This window comes from Petromyzon marinus, chromosome 8, assembly GCF_048934315.1.
Source record: "Petromyzon marinus isolate PM22_M1 ecotype Great Lakes invasive population chromosome 8, UKy_Petmar_22M1.pri1.0, whole genome shotgun sequence".
Classification (NCBI taxonomy): domain Eukaryota; kingdom Metazoa; phylum Chordata; class Hyperoartia; order Petromyzontiformes; family Petromyzontidae; genus Petromyzon; species Petromyzon marinus.
The window spans coordinates 16,217,362-16,229,569 of NC_133674.1; the positions used below are offsets into that span (position 1 = coordinate 16,217,362).

Sequence of the window (12,208 nt, forward strand, 5' to 3'; positions counted from 1 at the left end):
GCGTGTTTGAGCAGGCCCTACTCTGGACCGGTTTTGACGACATTCATTTGAGTCTCACCGGAAAAATGCAGCCGTGCATGTACAGGGTGGTCCAGACGTCTTGTGACCCCCAATTGAATTGACCCCCCTAAATATGCTTTTTTCCATATCTTTGGACATTCATTTCTGTTTTAGATAAACCTTAACTTTAAAAAAAATGATTTAAAGCTTTCGTGACTGCAGGGATTCATATTATTGGTTCTTTCGGTAAAGTCACGTAGAAGGGAAACAATAAAATAATAACAATATACAAACAATAAAATTCTCACGACGTTTCGACTGCAATTTGTTGGGGGTCACAAGACATCTGGACCATCCTGTAATTTCTGTTGTCTCCTTCCTCCCTACCCATCCGTGCTACCCACCTCCTGTCCTTTATGCATGCGTAGACTCAAGACCTTCCTCTGCCTAACACTAACATTTGAGCTCTCAATGCAAGATATAAATGCGCCCACAGTTGTTCCTTTTGCACGGCGTCTTGAGATGTGGGCGCACGCAGATACACGCCGCCCGTAAAGACGAATTCATACTGTGCGTGTACAGCATTCTGTACACGATTGCGTACACGTGCACGCCACGCTACAGCGAGTAAGCTCCACAGTTGTTCTCAGGCTGTTTGTTCGGGCGCATATCAATCGTTATCGATTCTGTAGCTTGTGTTGAATCGAACGGGGGACAAATCACGGTTGTCCCACGGCATTGGTCCGAAGCTTGTTGCATGCAACGCGTAAAATATCTGCAATGCGTAAAATATCTGCAATTAGACACAATGGGTGCTCGAATTTGTCGTGTAGCGTCGAGCCTCGAATGTGTGGTCAGTATTTTCTTGGTGCGGTGAGTGAATGTGAGCCGCTAGGGGAGACAAAGGCGGGCCCCGCCAGACGTAAGTCTTGTTCCACGTCACGCTCTCGCGTGCCCGTTGTCGACCTTAATGGGTGCTCGCAAACAGCCTGTCAGAGGCTACACGGGGGGATCGTGTGACCTTGCGTCTCGTGTTGTGTACGTGTGCCACGGATGACGCACAACACCTACGACGAGACGAAGGCGAACAAGCATGGTGTCCGTCATGATGATTTGAAATCAGAGCTCGTTGCATCACGTGGTACGCGTTTAACAATGATCGGGCACGTGCAGCGTATAGAGGCGTAATTGTCGTTTGCGCGGATGGATGGTTGGTAAAGCGTGCACAGAGATGAGAGGGTGTGGGGGGGACGTGCGTCGTGATGACTGGGGAGAGAGGGAGGGGGGTTAGGCAGCCTTTTTACGTCGTTTCGCAAAGACGTCGTCACTTTATTATTAACACCGCCACCTGTAGTACAGGGTTTCTTGGGGGGTTAGATCGCGTAAATAATATTAACGCGATCTAACCCAAAACACCTGCATTCATGGATGATATTGGTCGCGAAAGCCTACTACGTGTTAAACCGCCACTTGATTTACGTCGCCTCAACCCCACACTTACGTCGCCTCAACCCCACACTTACGTCGCCTCAACCCCACACTAACGTCGCCTCAACCCCACACTTACGTCGCCTCAACTCCACACTTACGTCGCCTCAACCCCACACTTACGTCGCCTCAACTCCACACTTACGTCGCCTCAACCCCACACTAACGTCGCCTCAACTCCACACTTACGTCGCCTTAACCCCACACTTACGTCGCCTCAACCCCACACTTACGTCGCCTCAACCCCACACGTACGTCGCCTCAACCCCACACTTACGTCGCCTCAACCCCACACTTACGTCGCCTCAACCCCACACTTACGTCGCCTCAACCCCACACTTACGTCGCCTCAACCCCACACTTACGTCGCCTCAACCCCACACTAACGTCGCCTCAACTCCACACTTACGTCGCCTCAACCCCACACTTACGTCGCCTCAACTCCACACTAACGTCGCCTCAACTCCACACTTACGTCGCCTCAACCCCACACTTACGTCGCCTCAACTCCACACTTACGTCGCCTCAACCCCACACTTACGTCGCCTCAACTCCACACTTACGTCGCCTCAACCCCACACTTACGTCGCCTCAACCCCACACTTACGTCGCCTCAACTCCACACTTACGTCGCCTCAACCCCACACTTACGTCGCCTCAACCCCACACTTACGTCGCCTCAACCCCACACTTACGTCGCCTCAACTCCACACTTACGTCGCCTCAACCCCACACTTACGTCGCCTCAACCCCACACTTACGCCGCCTCAACCCCACACTTACGTCGCCTCAACCCCACACTTACGTCGCCTCAACCCCACACTTACGTCGCCTCAACCCCACACTTACGTCGCCTCAACCCCACACTTACGTCGCCTCAACCCCACACTTACGTCGCCGACAGCATCGTCCCGTTCGTTCTCGTATCCGCCGCCTCTCAGCCTTCGCCACCACCGCCTACACCCCCTGTAAATCGCTTCGATGTGCGTCGTTTCGATATTTCCTCCCCGCACCTTTAATGGGGAACGCATCCCCGACGCAAACCGGGGTTTCACTGAATTGTGGACTTTATGCTGAAGCACACAACGGCGGTTATAATCGCGACAAAACCTCGCCTCTCATGCCCGTGTTCGCCGCAACTTCTCTCTCGCTCTCTCGTTGGTGATGAGACACAGATTTTTATTGTTCTTTCAAATATACGCCACATCAACATCGGATAACGATTACAAAACGACGACATTACAGTGTATGTACATTCATCCCGTCAAGTACCTATATATACGCGTCCCTAACCATCACTAAGATTATGTTATACAACCACGGCGTCCTTCAGTTCTCAAGTCCTATTGTCTTATTTTTTTTTACTATTATTTTAGCATGGGGTGGGGGAACTTCGCATCAGTTTAATTGGAAAACAAAGTCAGATATTATTTTACCGTACGTTTGAACCCCCACCCCCCCAAACTTCCCCCCATCATCAGTATCATCATCAATATCATCATCAATATCATTAATATCATCATCAAATTAATGGACGAACTCCGGAGATGAAAGAGTCGCTTCTGTACCCGGGCAGAATTCTTGCAGCGCGAGATGGATGCAGATAACAGGGATAGATATATAACACTTAGATCGAGACGTTGATATAGCGGAGACGAATCATCCACACGTCCTGTCACTGATTAAGTCCTTGTTTGCGTGGCGGGGGTTTATTTTATTATTTTATCGTGTGTAGTTAGGGTTTTTAGTTTTCAGTCTCACTCGGTCGAGTCACGCCCGATTCGCCACGCGCGGTTTCCCCCAATACACAAACGCAGCGGCGGTGGAATTTAAGAATTAACGCCCCCCCCTCCCAGCACGGAGATACCCATGGGTGTGGAGTAGCGGGGGACGCTCACTCCTCCAACCCGTGTCAGATCTCTCCTACCCCCACCACCACCACAACAACCACCACCACCAACCAACCAACCACTCTTCATCTTAGCCTTGCTCCAAACCGTCTCTTCGCTTCTCCATCCTCCTCGTCCTTCTTGTCTTCTCTCGTGCTCGTGAGTGCGTGCTCGTGGGTAGGTTGCGTGCGCACTCCGTGTACGTATGTTTGCTTGTATACATGTATATATTTATATATAAAAGTCCCACGGCGAATCAAACGGGCCTCTCCATGGCATACTGGCAGGCGCTTAACGCCGCGGGTGGCGGCTGCACGCCGGCCGGGTAGCCGAACCCGGAGTGCTGCTTCGCCTTGAGACGCAGGCTGGCCAGGCTCGAGTTGCACGTATCCCTGTACATGTACGCGGCCGCCGGAGGGCCTCCGTAGGGACACGTGGGACCGGCCGAGCTGAGCGCGGGCCCGCTCAGGTTGTTGAGGCCCGCGGTGGGCACGCTGGGCACGGACGGTGGCACCATGCCCGTCGACATGCTCATGGTGCCCGGAGACGAGAAGACGCTCTGTGACGAGAGAGCGGCGTTCATGTTCATGGAGTTGAAGAAGGGGAAGCTCTTGGAGGAGAGCGGGTTGGAGGTGAGACTCTTGGCTGCCCAGTTGTTGTACGAGTATCCCGAGTACATGTCATCGTAGGGCTGCATGAGTCCGTTGAACTGGGGGCCGAAGCCGTTCTTGCACAGCTCCGCGTGCTGGTTCCGCTCACGTTTCCGCCACTTGGCGCGCCGGTTCTTGAACCACACCTGGAGGGGGTGGAGAAGGGGGTGGTTCGGCGGAGGGGAGGGGGGGTAACGGGTTGGAGGTGAGGGGGGGGTGTTAGCAGAGAGACAGACGCGTAGGTTGCGATTCGTGAGGGTCGTGGTTTGGATCGCGAATTCTCGCCGGGTCGCGGTTTTCCACACGCGCGTTCGTTCTCTGATAGGGTTTCGGTGGAGGGGCTGTGAGGGGGGGGGTTCTCCCGCGCGTTAATGTTCGACGTTTCGCACCCACGTGCCGGGAACTTGTTCAGTTCGTTCCTTCTTCGGTAACTGATTGAAAACTGAAGAAGGAGCGGCTCCCGAGCGCGCGACGTGAAACGTCGGACATCACGCCGAGCAGCGCGCGGTACGAAGAGCACGTACATCGGGAGGACCGTAAAAAAACACAGCGCAGCCGCGACAAACGTCGGCGGTGATTACTTCGCACACAGAGAGTGAGAGAAAGAGAGAGAGAGAGAGCAGTTGCGTCGCTGTACTGTATACTGGGATTGACAGCTTGCGGCTCCTGAAATGCTAAGGGTTTATTTTGTAATACCGAATTAGAACAAAAAAAATGTCTCCTCGTTAGTTTGTTTTGCCGATCCCTGTGCATACATATTGAGTGTGCAGACGGTGCAACTGCATCGGGGGGGGAGCTGGGGGGGCAAAAGGCGGAGTGGCCCCCGTAGGCACAGAGGTCCGTGCGAGTCCCTTGTGGAGCGGGCGCGCTGTGGGTGTGGTGTGGCTTGCTGATGCTGCCCGGGCAGCAGTGGTGTAGCGGACAACATCAGTGACGATTATCTCGACCAGGGCCTGGGTTTCCCCTAGGTCGACTCAGCCTCAAATGAGTACTTGGTGCGGTAAACATCGCCACTAGGGAGACAAAGGCGGCAGGACGTGGTGCTGGCCACCCATCCCCTCGTGTGCCGTATCAGCCACTCGTAGGTGTTCGCTAACGGCACTTGCCCCAAAAGTCTGTTCAGGCTACACGGGGGGGGTGGTTTTTGTCGTTGTGGTTTGCTGATATTGCCTATACACTGCGCGTCTATACGGACGCAAATATACAGATGATTGTTCATTAAAAGTTTGTTTTGTGTGACGGGGAGAAGTAGCGTCTAGCTCTTAGGAAGGGCAATTTCTAAAAGCGTTCGCCTACTGTACAAGTATATCCGTTTTGCGATACGAAAGCATGAATGTTAATGACGAACCGAGTGAGCTCTATGTTGTGTTTAATTTGTACAAATATCTTTGCACAAGACAAACGTGAAAAAAACCCGTATTTTTTTAATAACATATTTTTAAAATACCACCTTGTTTATATTAGCTGAAATTAAAAAAACTAAAATTTTTAAACTTACGTAATATCAATTATCTCACGCGCTTACATCGTCATCATCGGGCGCGGAAAGTGTGCCGTATTCGTTAAGGATGAACGTTCGCGACATCTATAAACGGAGTCGCGTCAAATGACACTACACTAAAAAAACGTCGTATCTGTTACTACTTCCGTGTTTTCCGTTTTACAGATCTGGTCACACACACACGCGCGCGCGCACGTATCTACCGGATTATAAAACGCACAGACATTTTTTTTACATTTTAAAATACGTGGGAAAAGTGCGTCGCACATTTGCAACAATAGCAATGCAAATTCAAATATACACTTGCCTGCCTGCGTGCAACTTTCATTACGCGTTTCATCCGCAGATCCCAATGTGTAGAACATTCCAGATAGTACGGTAACTTAAATGCCAGGTCCTATATATAGTGCTATATATAGTGCTATATATAAAACTAATGTTAAAGCTGTGTACATTGTCGCTTAAACTATAAACGCTGCCTCGTACTGCGCTTTGAGTGGCTAAGCGATTGTTTGCAAGCAACGTGCGGATTTCTTTTTATATATACCGGAGATGCAGAATTGATTTGGGGTCGGCATTTAGACCGGATCGGATTTGTAGTTTTTATCTGATAAAAATGTTCGGATGGGTCGTGCGTATAGGCAACGTGAACCCTGCATCGTTACGTGAAGGACTGCCGCGTACGCTGTACAAGATACCCATCCTTACGCAGTACGTATAAAGGGTTAAATTAACTCTTATTTCTTTAGAACTGCTTTTTGTGTTCGGTCTTTTGTCCTTCCCCCGCCCCTCCCGATTAGCGCGGGTTGAATACGTACGACTCGAAAGCAGTTCAACATACATATATATCTACTTACATAGATTAACGATAAGTTAATGTTTTAAGATTTGTGGTTAGTATATACACTTACTTTATCCACGTTTCCGACGCACGTGGTACATTCCAACAATAAACACACTGCCCCACGTCCTCGTGTACATAGCTTACTGTGGCGATGTATAAAGAAGATATTTCGTGCGTTATCCCGAGGTCTATATATCAAGAGGCATGCGTGCGACACATGCCACAACACAGCGCTATGACAAAGATTCCCCGTATGGCCTTGAAAGAATGTTGGGGCAAGTGCTATTAGCGAGCAGCACCTACTGTATATAGACCAGAAAAGCCAACACGCGGGGTTGGGATGATCAGCCCCACGCCCGGCCGCCTTTGTCTCTCCAGTGGCGATGTTCGCACATCGCACCAGGTACTCATTTGAGGCTGAGTCGACCCATACGAGGCCCAGGACAGGTTCAGATATTCGGGTTGTCGGATTCGTAGCGCAGCGTAGCGCTAACCGCTACCCACACAGTGCTATATATATACACACACACACGAGTATGTGATATCCGCACAGAACCCAAATTGTCTGGAATGCGCCAGATCTCGTCCATTCTTGCAAGCTAAGAAGCGATTAACCTATATTCTTGGTTCTTTCGGTAAAGTCACGTAGAAGGGAAACAATAAAATAATAAAAATATAAAACAATATTTAATTGTTCCCCTTCTACGTGGTGACTTTACCGAAAGAACCAAGAATATGAATCCCTGCAGTCACGAAAGCTTTAAATCAGCGATTCATCTGTTTAGTGCTTGGATGGGCAATCTCAATTCTGCGAAGATGGAGATCGCTGCGTGCATGCTAGACTATGTAAGAGCATGGGTCTCTATGTTAGTCTAAGTAAGAGCATGGGGCTCTATGTTAGTCTAAGTAAGAGCATGGGTCTTTATGTTAGACTAAGTAAGAGCGTGGGTCTCTATGTTAGTCTATGTAAGAGCATGGGTCTCTATGTAAGAGCGTGTGCATCTCAATGTAAGTCTATGTAAGAGCCTGGGTATCTGGCATCTCTATGTGAGGATAGTGCATGTGACTCGGGAAGAAGAGGCGTCGAATATAAAGCCGTAGGCGCTGCAATGGGGATCGGCATTCCCGCCAGCCGATCGACCGACCCCGTTGCGATAGCGGATTTGCTCGGCTGGGAAGAAGAAGGATGAGGATGAGGAGCGGCGGATGCCGTGGCGCGGCTGCCGAACGAGGAGCGAGGGTTGTGGACCCCCCCCCCCCTCCTGCACAGTGGCGCTGCGATTACACAGCGCCACCCGGCTACCCCGGGCACCCCCTCGTGCCACTCGCTGCACGCCCGCAATTACCCCCCAAAAGGAGAGCGATGCAATTTTCACCTTACATGCGTCATTCTTTATATGCTTGGCCGCACGGCACCACCTAATTTGCCTACAGCCTGATTAATCCGATATATTCTCTCCCCCTCCCCTCCTCCTGCGCTGCGACCACGTGTGGAGCTGCGCGCGCGTGGACATCTGAGACCGGTCCCGCGCCTCCGCACACCCCCCCTCCTGCTACGTCGACTGAGCCTTAAACGAGCACTGTACCTAGTGCCGTGTGTGTGTAAAACATCGGCATTGGGAAGACAAAGGCGGCCGTGCCCTTGTGTTCGTCACCTACCCAACAAACCCCCGTGCTCGCGAAACGGCACTCGGCCCGCCAACAGTCTGTCAAGGCTACTCAGGGGCGATCTATTTTTCTTCTGTGTGTGCGCGTGTCAATTCCTCATCTAACACGTTCGCTGTTGGGCTGGATGTGGCGCGTGACACGCGCGCCACAGCCACAGCGATGTTGTACTGTATACTTGATGTGGTGGGTCGGGTAGGAACAATATAAATGTATGTGTAGTTTTTTTTTTCCGGATACGGACAGACCTGGCCCACGTTAAACGCTGGCTCCGTGTATAATGCTGGCGCAGCTACCAACTCGATTTGTGTGCAATGCAGCACGCTGTTCGGAAACTCCAACGGGGAGATACCGCAGGTACACTTTCGCATATTGCAATAGGCGCACGGGTGAATAGTGTTACACAACTATGCACGGCGTGGAGCGGTGGCGCAGTGGTTAGCGCACTGCGCTTCGAACTCGCCGGCATGAATTCTAACCCCGGCCTCCACGGCTAACGTCACACCTTCTACAACCCCCCATCGACCACCAAGCGTACCCAGCGTGGTGAAGTGTGGTCAAACGACCCCAGCGACTAGCAACGGCGTGCGAACACACTCATCTAGCAGTGGGGCTGACAAATACAGCTTGAGGTTCAACGCACATTACAATGGGCAGAACGTTCAGATTGTATTACCGACGTTATTTATAGCGCAGCGCGTTAAGCACTGCGCCACGACTCCCCCCCTCGCCCCATACATCACGCGTATTTAGCTCAAATTATACTTGCGGAATGCTTAAAAATGGAAAGATTAAACCCCGCATAGGTGATTTGGTGTTTGTGTGCGAGTTTATTTCTCTCAGCGACTGCCTCTCTCTCTCCCAGGCTTAGTTGGTCTTAGATGACGCAATAACGTGTACCATGGGCTTAAAATAGAACCAGGACTTTCTAAATATAAATATATAGCAGCTTATAGCCCATACGGTCTGTCTGTGTGTATGTATATATAGGGGAGCGGTGGTGTAGCGGTTAGCGCGCTTGCGCTACGAACCTGGCCACCCGGGTTCGATTCCCGCTCACGGCCAACACCGGTGACGATTTTCTGAACCGGTCCTGGGCCTCCCCCAGGTCGACTCGGCCTCAAATGAGTACATGGTGTGTTGTGTAAACATCGCCACTAGGGAGACGAAGGCGGCCGGGCGTGGTGCTGGCCACCCATCCCCTCGTATGCCGTGCCGACCTTCATAGGTGCTGCTCGCTAACAGCACTGCCCGGTGCAAAATGTGTTCACGCGCACGCCTACCGGATTGTAAGACGCACCTCTGACTTCGGTTTTTACGTTTAGAGGGGAGTGGGGTGGGAAATGCGCGTCTTATAGTTCAGAGGTACGCTTGTAATTATTATAATAATAGACAATCATTGTGTCAGTCTGCTGTTGTGTGACCATACTTCACCAGTCCGAGTTGGTGAGGTGGAGGTTGGGGGTTCAGATATTGCTGGCCGTGAGCGGGAATCGAACTCGGGTGGGAGGGTTTCTAACCACTGCGCCACTACTCCCCCCCCCCCACTACACACACACAACAGTGTTGTGGTAGCAGTCTAGGCGCTATGCGCCCGTGCGGCTGGGAAGGTTTAGTTGCTCGCTATCCCTCCGGGCTGTGTGCGCGCGTCTTCTCCTGTACGTGTATCATTTGCCGGGGCCGCTTGACCCGGGTTCACAATTTGTCATCGTCTCTGTTTGTCTTACACTGAAATTACACCTCGCTTACTCTCTGTGTGTGTGTGTGGCTACTTACGCCAGCACGCACGCACACATCTTACACTCGAGATTTATGCGCTCTCTCTCTCTCTATAGACCCTTAATTTATTTGTAGTCTTAACGCTTTTACCCCCCCCCCCCCACGCTTTCCTCCCCCCCAGCCCGTCTCTTCCGTTCAAACTCCAGACTCTCCATAATAAAAGGGTTTCTCTGGGGGGCGGGGGGGGGGTTGATTAGAGTCGCATGGATACAAACGTGTCGTTAACCCACCACTGCCAATTTAGTAAGGGTTGTCACGTAAACAAAACCTGCCGATTCGTTACTACCGCAACACAACCGGCGCGTTGGAGAGTAAACCCACGACATTTAGAATTCGAGTTCGACGCTTCGCTGGTGGTGATAACAGCCAGCAGCCTCATCGGGCGATTTGGCAGCATCGCAAGTCGCTGCGTCTTCACATTTCGGAATGGCGTGAATTACCGAGCAAAAAAGCAATTCGCAGACGACTTAGCATGAGTAATCAATAACGCAGTCCTCATGTTTAACTCGCTCGATTCTCACGAGCGAGAAAGTTAAGACTCTTCGTTTGGCGCTACGTGTGAAAATACAGCCGATACACGCGAGTGGGTGTTACGAGTCAATATCAACAATCGTGAATTTTTTGAAATAACAAAAAAAAAACAAATGTCGAGCGGTCCGTAGTCCCGAGCACGTCCCTACCTCCCTCCCGCACGTGACCTCCTGTCAACCAGCAACACCTTTTTTTCTGTATTTTAACAACTATAGCTTGATAATTCTGCAACGAATTCGAGTTCACCGTGAGCGAATATCCTTCCGGCAGCAGTGGCGCTAGCGGGCAGTTGCGGGTCCGTGCCTTTACCTTGCACACCCACGCCGCGGTCACCACGATCGTGCTGTCGGCTGCATCGTCGCAACAAGACGAAGAACGTTCGCAATGTGAACCCCCCACACAGAGCAGTGCACCACCTTGCGTCAGACAACGGCGCCCCCTCCCCTCCCTCCCCGCTCCCCCAACCTCCCGGTTCATGACGTTCAGAAGGATGTTTTTTGTTGTTGTTGTTGTTGTTCCCGAAAGGCAACTTCCACGAGCGTTTCCGATTCTAAATTGGGGCGACAACTGACGTCCGCGATTTTTGTAACCGCGTTACTGCCAACTGCAGCCGGGAGATTCGCTTTGTTTTTGTTTGTGCAGCTCGCGGTACACGACGGGCAGCGCTTCAAAAGTCGATCTATAAAGTTAAGGGGACTGACCAACTAACGACAAGGGCCCATATCCCGACAGGGTGTTCAAGGGGGGGAGGCGGTGTGGATGTGCATGAGGCGCATGGGTATACAGGTCCCGTGTATGCTGTCTGTACCGTACGCGGGTCATTTATTGGCACGGTGGAAGCGTGTAACGTTTATAGATGGTGATCGGTCGTGCCGATGTTTATGCCAATAGTCGTGGTATTCATAGGTTCGGGCCCCGGGTTATTCACCGTCGGCTGCGTCGTGATTATATGCAGCGCCTTTTGTCAAATCCGCTACTGACTGAAGGTCTCCCCATGCCGTGTTGGTAGTGGGAGTTGTTTGACCTTACTTCACCACAGTAGTTAGTTCGAGTTGCTGAAGGGTGTGGTGTCTAGGGTCAAAGTCAGTTCAGATATCACTCGCTACTGATGTTAGCCGTGGCTGCGAATCGAACTGGGGTAGCCTGGAACATAGCGTGGTGCCCTAACCACTGCATCACCTCTCCACCAATCTTATATGTATTGGACATTTACAGATCCTGTGACGGCATTCGCAAGAGCAAGCCTTGTTGTGCCTTGTGTGTAAAGGCTGTGTCCATTTAGCTGCATATTGTACTTAGATTTTGATAATGAAGGGCAAATGACCTTCACATCGATATGCTCTTCAGAATTTTGGAAATGTTAAATTCCCCGTTGGAAGTCGATATTAAATGTGAATAACGACCAAGACGATTATTTACCCAGGAAAATCCCACTGGCACTCAAGGCTCGTTCTCCAAGGAGGGCCTTGCTTCATTGGGACGTTGGGACAATTCCATTAAGTGACTTTGGCTTCATGCGGGAAGGAAACCCAGAGGACCTGGTGACAACCCATGCATTACAAGGGGACGGTGACACTCAGCACCTCCATCTCCTGGCCATCCCAGAGCGCAGCGTTCTTCACGAATTTTCAAAGGTGGGAGCCACTTTCGCCGAGAAGACATCACCAATCTTGATTTGAAGCTTTCGTGACTGCAGGAATCCATACTCTTTGGTTCTTTCGGTAAAGTCACGTAGGTAGAAATGAATCACGACGTTTCGATCGCAACACAAGCGACCGTCATCAGGTGGAACAGATACAGCAGGATAACTGCTGACATAGGAGTTATGATTGATTTTATTTCTACCTACGTGACTTTACCG

The 12,208-nt window shown here is 51.1% G+C and overlaps 1 protein-coding gene across 3 annotated transcripts in view; it reads right to left on the reverse strand.

The window, feature by feature from the left end:
- Positions 1-2,646: 2,646 nt before the first annotated feature.
- Positions 2,647-12,208, reverse strand: part of LOC116940295 (pituitary homeobox 2) — a 65,965-nt gene continuing 56,403 nt past the window's right edge. For all 3 annotated transcript variants that reach the window (XM_032949916.2, XM_076065704.1, XM_032949915.2), the window contains one exon: positions 2,647-4,173. In XM_032949916.2, the coding sequence (XP_032805807.1) occupies positions 3,634-4,173 (540 nt within the window). In that variant the 3' untranslated portion in view covers positions 2,647-3,633. The remainder of the gene's footprint in view (positions 4,174-12,208) is intronic.